The following is a 17293-nucleotide window of genomic DNA, read 5'->3' as shown; positions in this document are numbered from 1 at the left end:
TTCTCTTCCCACTTGAAGTTGAGTGAGAGGAAAAAGTTGAATGGAAGCGAGAAGGGTACAGAGTGAAACAAAGAAACCAGAAAAGAATCCGGTGCAGGAAAGTAGCAAGTTAATAGAAACAAAAATCAGTACCAACAATAAGCAGCTAAAGGGACAGAAATTGGTGGTGGAGACAAGAGTGATGGGGAAAAGAGGGCATGAAATAAAATCAAAATACTTGAGATGCCAGAACTCTGAAGTAAAAACAGAAATGTTATAAAACTCACGAGATCAGTATAGTATATATGGAGAAAGAATAAAACAAAAGTTAATGTTTCAGGTCATTAACCTGTTATTGGGAAAGTTCCAGTTCTGATAAAAGATCATCGATCCTTACAAACTGTCACACCATTTCTCCCTCTGGGAGGGCATGGATTTGGATATCAATAACCCATTCAAGGAGAAGAAAGAAAGTGGAAGATGGTACATGGGAGGACTGAAATAAGGTTTTTTTTACTGACACGAGTGATGATGGCATTATTTGATGGGAAAGGGAAGGGAGAGATGAACAGACATGAATTGGCTTTGAAGACATTGGGCAAAGGAGTGGTAGTTTTCTGTTGAGAAGAGCTAGAGGGGCTAAGAAATGGTGGAAAGAGGTACAGAGTACCTGAGACAACGATTACTCAGGACTTACAGACAACGAAGGTGCTCGAGGCAGCCAAGCATTTAATTTAGATCTTTTGAGATCAAACATACAGTCAGGAAGAGTAGGCCACTTGGGTTCTCATGCCTGCTTAGCCATTCATCTAGATCATGGCTGATCTAATTTCGACCTCAACTCGGCATTCCTACCTACACCCATTAACCTTTCACCCCCTTGCTTATCCAGAATCACCCTACCCAACTTAAAAATGTTCAAAGACTGCATCAACTTCCCTTTGAGGAAAAGAGTTCTAAAGATTCACAAACACGAGAAAATAATTGATCTCATCTACATCTTAAATGGGAGATCCTTCATTTTAAAACAATGACCCCAAATTCTAGATTCTCCCATGGGATGAAATATCGTCTCCACGTCCACCCCTCAGGATCTTGAATGTTTAAATCAAGTTGCCTCTCACTCTTTCTAACTCCAGCAGATACAAGCCTACCCTGTCCAACCATTCCTTAAAAGACAAACCACCCATTCCAGGTGTTTGTCTAACAACCTTTCTCTGAACTGCTTCCAACGTTTATCTTGTGTGAAGATAGAGAGTATTGGAACCAGGAAGCAGAAATGGTTTCCCCACTGAAAAGTGGAGCCTTGGATTGTGCTTTACCTTCACATTATAGTGGGATAATCTGGATCGGGGGGAATGTGTTGTATTACTTCACATGGGATAACCCATGTATTATTCCATGTAGAAGTATTAAAAACAAGTGGGTATAAACTTAAGGTTAGAGGGAAGAGTTTTAAAGGTGATTTAAGTACTAGTTATTTCCTACATGGAGAGTGGTTGATATTTGGAATATGCTGCCAGAGGTGGTGGAATCAGATACAATTACTATGTTTAAGGGGCATTTAGACAGATACTTAAATAGGCAAGACATTTGAAGGATATGGTCCCAATGCAGACAAATGATTATGTAGATGGGCAACAAGTTTGGCATGGACGTAGTGGGCCACAGGGCCTGTTTCTGTACTGTACAACTCTATGACTATGACTGAGGTGAATAATAAGTGCACTCCAATCTGCAGCTCTCTTGGAAACAAATTATAATTAAGGAGGTGGTGGTGGCACCTGTAGGCAAGGGGGACAGCAAGGAGCTTGAAAGGAACAAGGACATTAAAGGGAAAAGCAAGGGAGCAGGTAAATCCATCCAGTGTAATACGGAGATAGGGGTCTGAGACATGGATCATTCATATATAGAGAAAAGACAAACGGCAAATATGATGGGCTCAGAAATGTAGAGTACGATACTGAGACGCAGAGGAAAATAGATAAACAGCCAGAGGCATGTGGATATCCAATCAGAGAGAATAAGAAATCCCCTCCTTAAAAAGTACATTTGATAATTTGCTTGTCAATTTTCTATGTCCATAACTTTAATGGAAAGAGAAAAATCAGGGAAAACATGTGATGCCTCACCAAATTCCACTGATGTGTGCAGATTTACACAATGCCTGTGACAGAATTTGCACATTTATCTATACTTTGGCGACATTAAGACATATATTCAAACAACTGCTTTATAATGAGGTGATAACACCTCAGGAGCAGGTTACTCCTAATAATGTTTAGCCTACAACTTAACCATCTGGCTATACATCCATAAACTTTCTCTAGCATATCTTTTTACAACAGCGACACAAACCATTTATTCACCAATCTATTTTCAACTTCTAATTTTGTACCAACTGAGCATAAAAGGAATAGTCAGTTTTGGATTCATTCTCAACTCCCCTGCCTTGTAGTTTCAAAGCCAGTTTGGGCCCTAATATGAAAAATAAACAAAGGCGCAGATGATACCTTGGAATAATAACCAGCCAGTTCTTCCAGCACGCACATGCTTATGTGATAATTGCAAATTATTCAATAGGACAATTTAGAGAGGGGGAGGAAATAAAAATCCAAACAATGCTGACTTAGGTTAGAATGTGCCAATAAACAAAGTGGGTTATTTAAACAAATGCAAAGATTTTTAAAAAAGCATCACAAAATTCACGTTGTGCATGCTTTCAATAACCGTCTAGTGGGTATCACACCTGTATGATGGGAACTGTACTCTGGCCACAAACCTCCCAAATTCTCCCCTTCATTTGCACCATTGCGATCCACATTAATGTTGGACTCTTCAATATGCTGCTTCTCTTCATATTCGTAATCATCCTACACAATAATAAAAAAAAACACATTTACTTCTCTGCAGATGTACCAATTTTGTTCGATCCATTTTAACTACTACTCTTGAATTTATCTGCACATCATCAGTATTTACAGAGACACAAATACGGTGCACACTGGAAGGAATCCAATGACTATTCACACCAAACAGGATAACTATGAGTGAAAATTGATGAGATTGTCACAGCCCCAGAGGGCTGTCATTTGGCCCATCATGTTCATAATGGTTCTTTGGTAGTGTTATTCAAATATTTATAATATAAAGGGGCAAGTTTAGCAAAATTACTACCACCAAACATTGATGTACTTTCCAGATGTGACAGTGATTTCTAAGAGTATACTTGTGTTTTCTTATTTTACAGTTTATATTTAAAATTGAACATGCTTAATACAATGCCAGACATCTTAGGTTAACTTATAATGGCACTTAAAATTAAAGGCTTTTTCATTTTGGCAAGTCTCAGTTTGCAATTACTATCTCAAAATTACCAAAGGCTTCATAACAAAAATTCTTCATTCAATTTTTGCAAAGCTTAAAATTAATAACGCCATAAAATGTCAAGCTAACTCAAGCATACAGATGTATAAAGTCAAACTTTAAATCTCCAACATCTCCATTAATGATTAAAGTTTAAATCATTAATACCTCGAGCTTTTGGCCATCGGTGGTCTGTTTCCTCCTTTCTTGATGCTGTCCTAGTCTTCGAAGTTCCCCCAGTTCCTCCTCCAGCTCCTGCTGTCCTGAGACCAAAGCTGGATCAGAGCAGCCAGGAAAGAACCAGTCATCCTCAATCAGTTTTGTGCCACAGGAAGACACGTCATTCAGAAAGACAGCATGAACACAGACACAAACACAGTCGAGAACAATTGGACCCCAGTGACTTTCACTACTTTGTGACTTCCCCAAAGGCATTTGCTTTTTATTGGGTGCTGCTTAAATGCTACACAGCTGGCTGATATTTTAATTTCACAAGTCTTTAGTAATAACAAAGCTAAATTTACATCGCCGATGTTTCAAAGACAACTAATACTATAATTGGATTTAAGTTTTGATACTATTTTCAATTTTGTAGCAGCAGAGTTAGATTTGTTAATTTAACCTGCAAACCTACACAAGATTGAGTGAAGCAGGAACAAAAGACAGTGTTCTACCAATGCAAATAAAGGAAAAAAAAACATCATTACTTCCCTTCCTATTGAAAAGTTGGAACAGACTTTGGTGAATTAAATGGCTCATTTAATTTGTATCAGGCAATGGATGGAATAAACCTATGGATTAAAACAGCTTTACATTTCACAGGCAGACAGAGTCATGGAGTTGTAAATAATAAAAATAGGCCCACTATGTCTATGCCGACCATCATGCCTACCTATACTAATTCCACTTGCCTGCATTAGTTAAATCTCCAAACTTCTGAATAAAACTTCTGTATTAACAAAAACACTTAAAAATGGAACTGGAAGCTTAACTGAATGTTTAATGCAGAGCCACATGTTAAAAAAATTATTAAAGTCTTTAGTTAAGAATAGCAAAATAAAGAATTCAATGAAAGCACATTTTAGTTATGAAGCTTATATCACTTTTGGAATATTTTGCAGGATCCTGACCCAAAACATGACCACCTGCTTTTCTCCAAGGATACCGCCTGGCCTCTGAGCTCCTCCAGCATCATAGTGTTCTTCATCTAATTTTTAAATCATTTTGAAATTATTTAAACTTAGCAGCAGCTTAAAATGGATTCCACTAATTATTTTTGGTACCTTATCAAGGCATTTCATAAGGTCCCGCACAGTAGTCTAGTGCAGAAGGTTAAGGCACATGGGATCAAAGGCGAGTGGGCTAATTGGATCCAAAATTGGCCTTATGATAGGAGACACAGGGTAGTGATAGATGTCTGTTTTTCTGGTTGGAAATCTGTGATGAATGGCGTGCCACAGGGATCAATGCTAGGACCTTTGCTGTTCAGTGATATATATATTTTTTTTTAAACGGATATAGATCAAATGTAGAGTTGGGCAGAGCATTGGCAGATGGAATTGAATTCTGACAACTGCAAGGTGATGCATTTTAGGAAGTCAAACAGGGATAGAACATAGAGAGTAAATGGTAGGACACCAAGGAATGTTGAACAGAGAGACCTAGGGGTCCAAGCCCATAGTTCCATGAAAGTGGCAAGACAGGTTGATAGGCTGGTGAAGAAGGCATATGGCATGCTTGCCTTCATAGGTCAGGACATAAAATATAAAAGCTGGGATGTTATGTTGCAACTTTACAAAACAGTGGTTCGACTGCATTTGGAGTATTGTGTGAAGATCCAGTCACCACACCATAGGAAGAATGTGATTGTGCTGGAGAGAGTACAGAGTGATTCACCAGGATGTTGCTTGGATCGGAGAACTTTGGTTATGGGAAGAAATTGGACAGGCTGGGCTGGTTTTCCCTGGAGCAAAGGGGGCCGAGGAGTGGCCCAATGGAAGTATATAAAATTATGAAAGGCATAGGTAGGGTAGAAAAATCTTTTTCCCACAGTAGGGTATAAAAAACAGGGCGGCATTGGTTTAAAGATAGAGGAAGAAGCTTTAAAGGGGATCTGAGGGAAAGTTTTTTTTTTACACAGAGAGTAGTTGATATCTGAATCACACTGCCAGAGAAGGTGTTGGAATCAGATACAATTACCTTGTTGAAGAGCATTTAGACAGACACTTACAGCAAGGTACAGAAGGATACAGTCCTACTGCAGGCAAATGGGATTAGTGTAGATGGGCAAAGGTGGTCATCGTGGACATGGTGGGCCAAAGGATACATTTCTGTGCGGTACAACTCTTATGACTCTAACTGGACCACTATACAACATGAAATACTTTGAACCATATACTGTCATCTTAAACCAATTCAGGATCACCTTCAGTGATTAAAACCAGTCATGGAAGGCTTAATGGTGTAAAAGAATCTAAGGCACCTTCAACCAAGGAGTAAATGATTCATGACTGAAAGAAATCATGCAGCAGCTAACACATCCCACCCATTTGTTCAGAACAATTGCTTTCTCAGACTTCATCTAGTTGAGTGGAATTGCTCAATAAAAAATTGTTGCCTTCCTCTGGCCATTTTTCCAATTATATTCCCGACTTCCGTCATTAAGTGGACCAACATGATGCCACTGACCTGAATGAAAACTGCCCAAAATGATCTACCAATCCCTTTGGTGAGGACTTTCCCTTTTCAGAAATGGACTGCTGTCAGGTACCAGTTTAATAGCATGTTAGGTGCCCATCAAATGTGACCAGCCAATCATATTAAATAACTCACACTCGTCACAAAAAAGACAGCAACCAGGGACAAAGGAGAACACAGGTAAATAGCAGGAATAGACCACCTAGTCCCTCAAACCTTTCCCTGACTCGTGGCTCATCCACCCCACACCTCAACTCCTTCTCTGTTCCAGATCCCCGTATCCCTCAATTCCCTAAACTTTCAAAATGTATCTAACTTCTTTTTAAATGCCTCCAATGATCTAGCCTCCACAATCTTTCGAGGTGGAGAATTCCAGAGATTTACCACCCTCTGCAACAAGTAATTCCTACACACAGTGCAGCCTTATCTTATAACTATGTTCTCTTGTTTAAAACTCTCCCACATGGGAACATCACAACATCTATCCTATCCTACTTCCTCAGGATCTTTAAAAGTTTGAATAAGGTCGCCTCTCATTCATCTAAACTCCAAAGAATACATCTTGAACTTCTTTGCTGCTCATAGTAGGATAACCGTCTCATCCTAGGAATTAGCCCATCAACGTGCAAATTCTTAGCCAACATTTTAAATATTTTCAGAACTAAATAAGGATTGGTCCAATCAAGATTGAAGTGTCCAATGAAATGTAGAAGTGTTTAAATCAAAATAATTTGAAAGTGGATTATATTCTGAAATACTTATGGAGAGAACTTCGTAATTTTGTTTTTAAAAAGAGCCATCAGATTATGGATAGCAGATGCATCTAGTTTGCAAATACTAGAAATTCCATCCAGTTCAACTGATTTCCCTGGATTGCTGTGGAGGAGGCTGCAAAAGCAGCACAGTTTGTGTTCATTCACATGAGACAATTTTGTGATTTCCAAAGTAAACTACACAATGCAAAGTTGTTCTTAGTTTCATAACATAATGACCACAGACATTTAATCATCTAAGATGTTAATAATGGTACAACTACCATCATAAGTTTTCTATTTCAACAATATAATAGTTCTACATTGGGGAGCCCATTTAGAATAAATGTCACTGGTATATAGACATAACAGGCAAGACACACAGTAATCATTAGCTTGTCAATAACAAAAGGATTTCTGACTTCAGGATGGACAGGAATACTTAAAAAGTAAGAATAAACTTAATATCAGTCATGGTGAGGGTGGGATGTAAACTATATGCTAATGTATTTGCCAACTAACTCATTAGCAAATATTAAAAATGAAATGATTCTGGCAAAAATAATTTTCCCATCTGTTTTGTGATTTGGAGTGAGCACTGCAAAAGATGTTCTATTCAGATGAAACAAACTTATCTCAACATGCAAAGCAACAAAGAACACTTGAAGACAATAATTTAACTTAAGATGGCCTCATGCAAATTAGGCCAAACATTCATTACTGTGTGAAGGTAAAGGCTGTATCGGAAGGTAGGCAGGATCAATGGCAAACCGTCTTCCATGGGAAATGCTTATCGGCACATGTTCAGTTAAAGACAATTATGTCACAGCACAATTTAGCTAATGAAGTGCACTGCTGATTATTTCCAGGCACTAATTCCAAAGCCTAGAAATAACCTGCAGTGCACTGCATAGAATATGGTGACAGAAACCTGCATGCACAAAACTGATGGGAAACTGTGCTCCTAATGGCTGGCCAAATCACAGTTGCAAAAGCAGTGGAGGGGGAAGTGGATGGAATCGTTGAGTGCTCATCAAGGATATGGTAGAGGAAAAGAAATATTAATAAAGTCATGCTCAACTTAAAAGGGAACTACACATTAGATCTCCACATCTTGCAACAAAAATTCATTCATTTCTTTTTCAGAAATGCTGCTAAAGTCACAATATTTGAAATAACATATGCAATTCAATCACAAACAAGAAAGAAAATCAGAAATTAAAGGTAACTAGCAAAGCAAACAAGCTAACTTTCCAGCAAATTGTCTATAATTTTTCAGTCAAAAGCAGTAAGCAAATTGTAAATGATAACTTTGCTTCGATTCAAGTTCTTGAGCAAATTCAAAGATTGTACATCTACATAATCTTCACAGCTTTAATACTGCACCAACTTGACTTTCTAATCATCAGCATTAACGATAAATGGGTGACTCTCATGGTATCTTTTCTATGGCTTTAAAAAATATGGCATCCATTATCAACCCAATTGTCCAACCCCAAGGGCTAAAGATGAACTCACTATTGTAAAGTACATCTCAATGCATGAATAGTATACAAGATTGAAAAGATCTCAAAGTATAGCTAATACCAAAATAAATAACAAACTTCATCCACATGCCCTCAACAAGACACAGCCTTTAGATGGGGTTTACTGATTGCAATTTTCTTATTTAACACAATGGAACCTTCCCAACCAATTACTAGCTGGGCATATATGAAGAGATAGCAAAAGTAACTGTTTTACAGTTGTACTGACATTAAAATGTAATGAGTCTTTCTAAATTATGTAACTAAAAACTCATTATGTACAGATACTTTTCAAAATTTACAACTGGAAGCCATTGCACAGACAATAATTTTAGAAATAGATTGTGATTTTATGATTAAAAATATATCACTAAAATACTGGGTCAAATGCATTCTCAGCATAATTATTTTGCAGCCAAGACATTACAGCACTGCTTTGTCACTACACCAAGCACCCCATCTCATATGATGTTAGCCATCCGCAATCATGAGGGACATAGTTTTCAAAGAGATGGACTAGCAAATACTGTACTGCTTGCCACAAAATAAACTTGTTTGTACTGCACTGCCACCGCAAAACAATAAATTTCACGTCATATATCAGTGATATTAAATCTAATTCTGATTCTGAATTAGGATTTAAAATACAAACTGCAAATGATGAATAAGGAAGTTTATTTAGATAAACACATCTTTTGAATTAAAATGTCTAAATATGATTCACAGGGCCCAACTAATCAGTTGTAATGCAAACCTAACTTGCCAAAAAAAACTGAAATCAAACACAGTTACATCAAATCTGAAGAAAGTGAGGCTCCCTCAGCTGCAGAGTTCATCCATGCTGTGGAATCTGTATTCATGCCTCAACACCAACTGATGTAAATGCAGCCACAATTGTATGATTGGCAGAATGCCATTCTCTGAAAATGGCTAATGGTAGAACATAAATCACACAGAATTTCAAAACTTTTGTTGCCATGGGGTTTCATTCTGTTACTAACAATTTATGATCATCTCCAAATACACATTTTCAAGAGGTTTATCATTATTATATTTTGTTTAGTCAGCTGATTTCTTTTTTTCAGAAAGGTAGAGCATAACATGATGGGGCACACCTGTAGTCTTTAGCAAAGGGCAAACAACACAGGCTGTCCCCAGGTAATGGACCGGTTCTGTTTTGCAAATGTCTATAAGTCTATTTTGACTCTAAGTTGGAAAATACACAAAACTCATGCAAAATGGTAACCATACTTCCACAGTATTGTAATGTATGGCATCTAAAGCACACAAGACTGATAAGAATAATGACTTTTAATGGAGAGGAAACTAGATCTGCCGTTCAAAGGAACAAACAGATGTATTTATGTTGGACTTTTGAATCTAATATTATGGGAGCTCATTTGTACGTAGAGGGTGTCCATAAGTCGGGCATTCAGAAGCCAGGGATGCCCTGTACAAAAAAAGAAATGGGCTCAGTTCTACACATCCATAGGGATGATGTATGGTCAGAAAGTGTGGTCAACACCTTCAAAAGGACATCCAACCACTGATTGAAGAGATTTTCTTATAACCAATTAACACTGTTTATTTTTTTTTAATTTTAATGGGAATGCATTATCAACAAGTACTGAGAATCTGCTGCTGGAATAGAGTTGCCATTAGTCCAGGATTGCCCCTAGTGATTCCAAATAAAGATGAATTTAAGCACATCAGAAAAGAAATTGTGTGAACATTCATCCATAATTCAAAATGGAAAAAAAAAGTCTGACTGATCAAAAAGAATCATCAGTTTGGAAAAGTAGAGCCTGTCTTCTTTCCAACTGGTGGTAAAGTCATTACTCCAAGAGGATTGACATGTTGGGAGACCAATGGCAGAAATAGGGTGACTACAGGTGGGCATAAATGTTGACACAGTTACCAACCAAACTGGGAGTAAAGGATTCTCAACATTTTGCCTTGGAACAGTTCACAAATGATGTAGGGGGAGAGGCTAATGGTGGTCAGCATGGATTTTGATACTGAAAGTGCAAAGATCAGTTTAAATTCTAGCTCAAAATCCTACCAAGCAGCCTGTCTCACAAGTGGAATATGCATAATAAATCACCAAATAGAAGTGCATTAGATTTTTAAATCAAGTCATTCATCTGTTAAAATATTTGAAATCAGAAAAAGTAAATCATGCGACTTGTTCAAAAGGAGAACCAAAGAACTCCATAATTTACCTTCTCTTTCTTCCTCAATTTGAGTCATCCTTAATTCCATGACAGCCCTCTCATCTTTGGCATGGCTCCGTGCTGACTCAGAAACCATTTCTTGCCACTCAATCAGGCGGCTCTGCAGTTCCTCTGCACTTCCGGATTCACTTGTCTACAGAGACATTACGCACAATGCACTATCATCCACTCATCTAATTGGATAATTAGATCCTCGTTGATGCAGTTAGAAACAGAAGCACATGGCCATTAGATAAAATAGTAATGATTCTGTATGTTTGCCTCAAGGACAAATTTGATTAATAATATCACAAGTTGAGTCGAGGTTTAGAGCAACACATCCAGTGGTGTGATGAGCTGTTTCCTTCTGTTTTGTCACATATAAGAATAAATTCGAAAAATATAATTAAGAAAAGTTTCCCTTTATCGTTTCCTACTGGAAATGATGTGATAATTTGATTTTTAGATATGACTAAAGATGTTCCACTTGTTTTTAAAATGAATAAACCTATGGATATTGCAATACACTTATTTGTTCTTTTTATATACAAATTCAAAATGTGTTGTTTTAGGTCATTAGTATTGTTAATTATGGTATTGGATAGCTGGAAATTTATTATTCATAATATTGTTGTTCTGCAGAACTTTTTCATGTCAAGTTCTCACAATTTAAAGTTGACCTGTCATCCAAAACAGGACCAGAAAATCAAAATCATCAGGATCAGGATTCATCTCCAAATTTTTAAGTATTTCATGGCAGATTGGGTTGATTAATGTCAGCTACACTATTTGCTAACATAACAAAGCATAAACTGGAGCAGGAATAGGCCACATAAGCCCTTGAGGCTTATGTGCTGTTCCACAAGATCATGGCCGATCTAATCTTTGGTCTCAATGTTTACCCAATCCCCTTAACACTCAATTCTCCTACAGTGCAAAATTCTAGCTACCCTACCCTTGAAGATTCAGCATACACAGCTCTGCAGGGTAAAGAATTCACAAGATTCTCAATCCTCAAAGAAGTCCCTCCTCATCCAAGTCTTGAAGACAATCCTTATTCTGAGACTATGCTCTCTAGTTCAGGACTCTCCTCACAACCTCCATGCAATCAAGCAACCCTCCCCCTTCACCCACTTTTAGCTTTCAATGAAATCACCTCTCAGTCTTCCAAGCCCCAGAGAATATGGGTTCATACAAAGTACCATCCCCTCACCTCAGAAATCAGTCTTGCCAACAAACAGAAATATAGAACATAGAAACATAGAAAAGTCTACAGCACAATTCAGGCCCTTCGGCCCACAAAGCTGTGCCGAACATGTCCCCACCCTAGAAATTACTAGGCTTACCCATAGCCCTCTATTTTTCTCATCTCCATGTACCAATCCAACAGTCTCATAAAAGACCCTATCGTATCCGCCTCCACCACCGTTGCTGGCAGCCCATTCCACACACTCACCACTCTCTGAATAAAAAACTTACCCCTGACATCTCCTCTATACCTACTCCCCAGCACCTTAAACCTATGTCCTCTTGCGGCCACCATTTCAGCCCTGGGGAAAAGCCTCCTGCAGTACACGTATTTGTTCTTTTTATATACAACTTCAAAATATGTTGTTTTAGGTCATTAGTATTAGGTCAAAGAAATCTTCAGAGTTCTTCATAATATTATGTTTATTTTGCAAATAATAGTCAAAAAACTCTTCAAAATATCCAAACTAGATGAAAAAGTCTGGAAATGATCTGCAGCTTACCACATGAGTTAATTCAGTTGGCTTTTTTAGGTCCAAGATGTATGGTAATGCATATAAGAAAGCATCTTGAGCAGAAACTAACCTACCCCTCAGATGTAGGCATCAAGCCAAAAAGTGAAGATAATAACAAAAAAGGGTAAAAGGAAAACTTACTTAAATGACCTATTTTTAAAACTTCAGAATAAGCAATAAATATATCAGTTTAAAATAAATTATTGGCAGTTTGAAGCTGCTGAATCTATGCAGAATGCGCACACTTGGAATAAACGACTGAAAATGGATAAATTAAATGCAACATAAAGAAATCTGCCAACCTGGGAAGTTGCTCGCTTGGTAACTTGTTCTAGATCTGCTTGCATTTTCTGTTGTTGCTCTTCATACAGTTCCAGTTTTGCTAGAAGCTCCTCTATAAGAAAATAAAACATATTACCATATAAATATCGAGAACAAAGGAACACAATAAAAGTCATTATCAGCCAACGTACCATTTTGTGCCTTGAAATGTTGCAGACAATTCACTTCCTGTTGTAGTTCTCCCTTCTCCTCTTCCAATTCAGCCACTCGGTTTTTGAGGGCCAATTGCTCTTGATGAGAAGCTCCAGTCTGGGGAGAAATAAAGATAGTTTCAATCAAAGCAAAGGAATTTCCGTTGGTCAATATGATAGCCACAATTCAGATTAAAAGAGATTAAATATTTTGCAAATCATTTTAACATGCTTAATATTTGGACCACTGTCTGCCCCATGCTACCATAACTATTTTGTAATTCACTTTTCCTGCTTGCTCATATCAATCCCATGTCACTTACCCGTTAGAAAATAGTTACAAGCCAGGCAGTCGCCACAACTCTGTTAGACCAAAGAAGTGGAAGATCTGATACATTTAAGAGGAAATTATTTGAAACTGAGGGAGAACAGAATAGTAGGTATGCCAACAGAATCAGATGAAAGGGAGTGAAGGGAACTTCATGTTAAAGCATAAACAACTGAACACTTCAGTTCAACTAAATGGACAGTTGCTGTGTTGACATTCTACATTGAGAGTGATGAGCAGTACAATGAATTTAGATTTCAGGAAAGTATTCCTTCATACTGTTGAGCCCAGATTAAAAAAAATCCACTATGTACAGAACTTAAAAGTAGAAAAATATGGCTGTCCTCACAATGCTTCAACCATTCATGGAATAAACTACCATCAAGCTACCTTTCTTTTGTTATAAAATTTGGTTCAGGCAATCATTTCAGTCTAGGCAAACTGCAAAAAGATTGATCTCAGTTCACAGTCATCGGGTACTAGGGTTTTTTTTATTTGCATTACCTGTGCATTTTTCAGATCCTCTTCAGCCTGCCTGATTTTCGATTTGGACCAAGCTTTCATTTTCAAGAATTTGGCCTCTGATTTAGCAGCCTCTTCTGTTTTAAGCTTCACTTGTTCTTTAAGAAGAGAATGAACATAAACAAAACAATCTGAATTTTGTGGCCAAATAAAGAACGTCCACACCTCCAGCTGGCAGTTTTCTCCACTGCAATCAATTCCAGATTTCATGTTGTATTTTGAAGAACAATGGCACCTCCTCATGAGGTAAGGATGCACCAATAGGACAACCTGACCCAAGTAAGAATGTAGGTCAGGTTGTCTTTTTGGTACATTTATACCTTATTATCAAGGAATCTGACCAGGACATCTGAACAAAAGAAAGACTTGCGCTTACATGCGACTTTCCCTGATACCCGAGTATACCAAATTACTTACTGGCCAATGAAGTAATTTTCAAGCATGTTCATTGATACAACATGGGAATAACAGCAGTCAATTTGCATACAGCAGCATCCCACAAAGTGATAGTGACCAGATAATTACTAAGTGACCAGATAATTACTAGGCAAAAAAAAATCTAAGTAATAAGTTCTGTCATAAAATCCACTACATTGTTCTAATGCTAGAATATTTTAAGGCAAACCTACTTACTGCCACATGAAGAAAAATTGGACAACGTGGAACATCTATGGCCTACCAAAAACATCAACATGTTAACTTTGAGTAATTACCTTCCAATTCTTCAATCTTCCGTTTAATGGCATCATCTATAGTACCAGTTGCCTCAAGTGTTAGAGGAACCTCACCACAATTGTGTAAATTTCCCAACTGTTTCTGTGGTTGGAAATGACATTGTTCCTTCTGAGATATTTCTTCTTCATGTTTCTCCCTGATATCATGCAACTCAGTGCTATGTTTTCCTTTGATATTTTTCAACTCTGCCTCATGTCGTTCCATCAGATCTCTGACCTGGGCTTTCATAACATGCTTTTCAGCATCAAGTTTAGCCTCAAGATTGTCCTTTTCCAACTGAAGCAGCTTCATCTTTTCAATCATCTCCTGAAAAATTCAGAATAGCAAAGTTAAACTCAAAGGAATTTTATGAATCTTAAGTTTAAAATAATGCAGGTTTTCCAAAGTAACATAAAATGTATGAAATGAATGTCAAGTAGATAAGCAAGAAAAGTTGAACCTGTCAAAATGAAAATAGTAAATATCTTTCAAGACCAAGACAGTTGGTGGGAAACTGAAGAACAATATGATTGGTACTGATGCTGCTGTACTATAATCAAGAGTTCATATTTTGTTGACATCTGAGAGCAAATCTCTCCTGATCGTGGTTACAACTGAAATAATTTGGTGGTACAGATCTATAGTGCCAGCTAGCTGCCATAACCAGAAATTACAGTGCCACAAGGCTCAGACTGAGATTCTATATATAACTGATTGAAATGTCACTTTCATTATTTACATAATCATTAGAGAGTTGATGGGGTGATTTATACAAAGGAAAGATTTTTATCATTTTCTAATTATAGATTTGTTCCCAGAGCCTCCTTGCTACTTTAAACCATTTCACTGCAGGTTGCAATAGAATCCCTTAGCGGGTGAAGTGCAGAGATCTTTCCCTTTAATATTGATTCACACCACTGCAAACTACGATTTCCTTACCTTTATCTGCTGATCCCTCCCATCAAGCTCTTTCTGCAGCACATCTACAACTTGTGTCCTTCCCAACAGTACCTCTTCCTTTTCATGTAGCTTTTGTTTGAGGGCTTTCAACAACTGAAAAAGTTAATGAAGTGATCAATAACTCCTAATAGTAACAAAAACTGCAACACAGAAAGGGAATCTCACACAAGCAACATTTATAATTCTAATGTGCCAACAATTGTGTCTTTCTTCCCACCTTGGTATTAAAGGCATTAAAAATAATTAATCAAGTCAGGGGATAAAATCTTTAGCTTACATTCCTCAGTCTTTACTCACCTATTTACTTGAAACTGCTCTGTCTTGATAAAATTGCATATATTGAAATGTCAAAAAAGGACAGAGTTTGACCATTTGTTTCATCAATGGTAATCTCTGGCATAAAGGTGCTTTTAATGTTCAACAACCAAAAATGTATGAACTGCAGCTGTTAAAATCCATGTGTAAGAGTACACTGAAAAAAATGTTGTAGTTCAGGGATATTCCCTAAGATTACTAATGCTCTCAAATGTGTGACTCTACCAGGGAGCAGTATCAATCAGGAAAGAAGGGAGAAGGTGATTAAGTGGAAGAGGGAACTAAAACCAGAGATAACAATTTGTAACAGATTTGAATGATAGTAACAGACACAGGATAAAGCGATTAGGAAGAAAGGTTAGAGAAGGGCAAAGGCCGTTGCATATTTGGGGATTAACATAGCAGTAACTCTTAAGACACATCCAAAGAAGATGTAACTGGAACTATGGTTTAAATGCCCGAGCACTGAATTGAACAACTCATTGCAATCTAGATGAATAAGGGAGCTGATTTGGTAGTTTTGCCAAGTACATAATATATCAACAGGTACACAAGCTGATCAGCCAAAGAAAGAAATTACAACCTGGATTTAAAAAAGAGAGAGATTTCATACAAGTTGGCTTCTGCTTTGCCAGTATTTTTTTTCCCACAAAAAGACACGTTGACATGGTCAGAAACGTGATGAAATTGACCAATCTGTTAAAATTACAAAATAACTTAGAAAAACTGTAACTGTAATTAATTCATACACCACAGTAAAACCCACATGCAGAACACACTGCTTGCAGAAAGAAGATGTTGATACAACTCCATAATACGCAATAACAAAAGTAAAATTAGACACAGTATGTATTCTGGGTTACTCTTCTTAGCAACAGATATGTGGTTTAGCTCACTACTTCTCAAGAGAATTGTTTGTACGTATCAGCTTTGTATCTGCAAAACTTGAAATTAATCTCTCCTATGTGGTAAGGCAATGAAAACAGATTAGAGCAAAAAATAAGGAAGGGACCAGGTATTAATGTACTGATTAAATGAAGGCATTTTTATTACTCCAGTCTGACACAGTTCAAGTTTCACAAGCAACTATGCTGTGATGCTGGAAGTTGTTTTCTTTCTAGTTAATTAACTGCCTAACCAAATAAAAACAGCAACCCAGAACAGTCACTTGAATCAAACTGGCAAAAACAGGCGGTCAACTTCCCCATTCAACAGTTCTTTGGTAAATATAAAGTGACTGAGGCATGGGGGAAGGGAGGGAGTCCATCAGTGAGGGAGGAAACGTGGACAGGAAAGGGTTTCAGTGAGGCAGGTGGGTACAGATGGGGTTATCAGTAAAACAAAGCATCGAATATAGGAAGAAAATAATAGCGATTTTACACACAACCAGGGAGCTAGTTTAAACTTTAGCCGACCAAAGAAAAGAATTCTCAACCCCACCCCCCTCAACTATTATTGGGGAAATGAGTTTTCCAAACCTGAAATATTCCTTGTTCCTTTCAATATTTTTAATATGTTAAAAAAATTACAGTTAATAATGCCAACATCAGCCAATTCTGTTATCTCCTCATTTTAAGCACCGAGTACTTACATTAAATTAATTTCAGAGAATTAGATGCAAAATAAAATTGAAATCTCCCCTCTGCACTATAACCATTCTGTGCCTCTGTTACTACAAAATACAT

At 37.4% G+C, this 17293-nt stretch overlaps 1 protein-coding gene across 2 annotated transcripts in view; it reads right to left on the bottom strand.

Moving 5' to 3' along the window:
• The window catches only part of LOC127577600 (golgin subfamily B member 1-like), a 68090-nt gene that overhangs the window by 34253 nt on the left and 16544 nt on the right, over window positions 1-17293 (bottom strand). Inside the window, exons 9-16 of one of the 2 annotated variants that reach the window (XM_052028862.1) lie at window positions 15273-15386; window positions 14333-14660; window positions 13602-13717; window positions 12770-12887; window positions 12599-12690; window positions 10543-10687; window positions 3514-3620; window positions 2729-2852 (exon numbers count right to left, since the gene is read on the bottom strand). In XM_052028862.1, coding sequence (XP_051884822.1) covers window positions 2729-2852; window positions 3514-3620; window positions 10543-10687; window positions 12599-12690; window positions 12770-12887; window positions 13602-13717; window positions 14333-14660; window positions 15273-15386 — 1144 coding nt within the window. The remainder of the gene's footprint in view (window positions 1-2728; window positions 2853-3513; window positions 3621-10542; window positions 10688-12598; window positions 12691-12769; window positions 12888-13601; window positions 13718-14332; window positions 14661-15272; window positions 15387-17293) is intronic. The other variant, XM_052028863.1, reaches the window with a different exon arrangement.

Source organism: Pristis pectinata, chromosome 14, assembly GCF_009764475.1.
Source record: "Pristis pectinata isolate sPriPec2 chromosome 14, sPriPec2.1.pri, whole genome shotgun sequence".
In the NCBI taxonomy this organism is placed as follows: domain Eukaryota; kingdom Metazoa; phylum Chordata; class Chondrichthyes; order Rhinopristiformes; family Pristidae; genus Pristis; species Pristis pectinata.
Note: the sequence above shows the minus strand (reverse complement) of the source record. Positions and strands in the feature narration are given on the sequence as shown.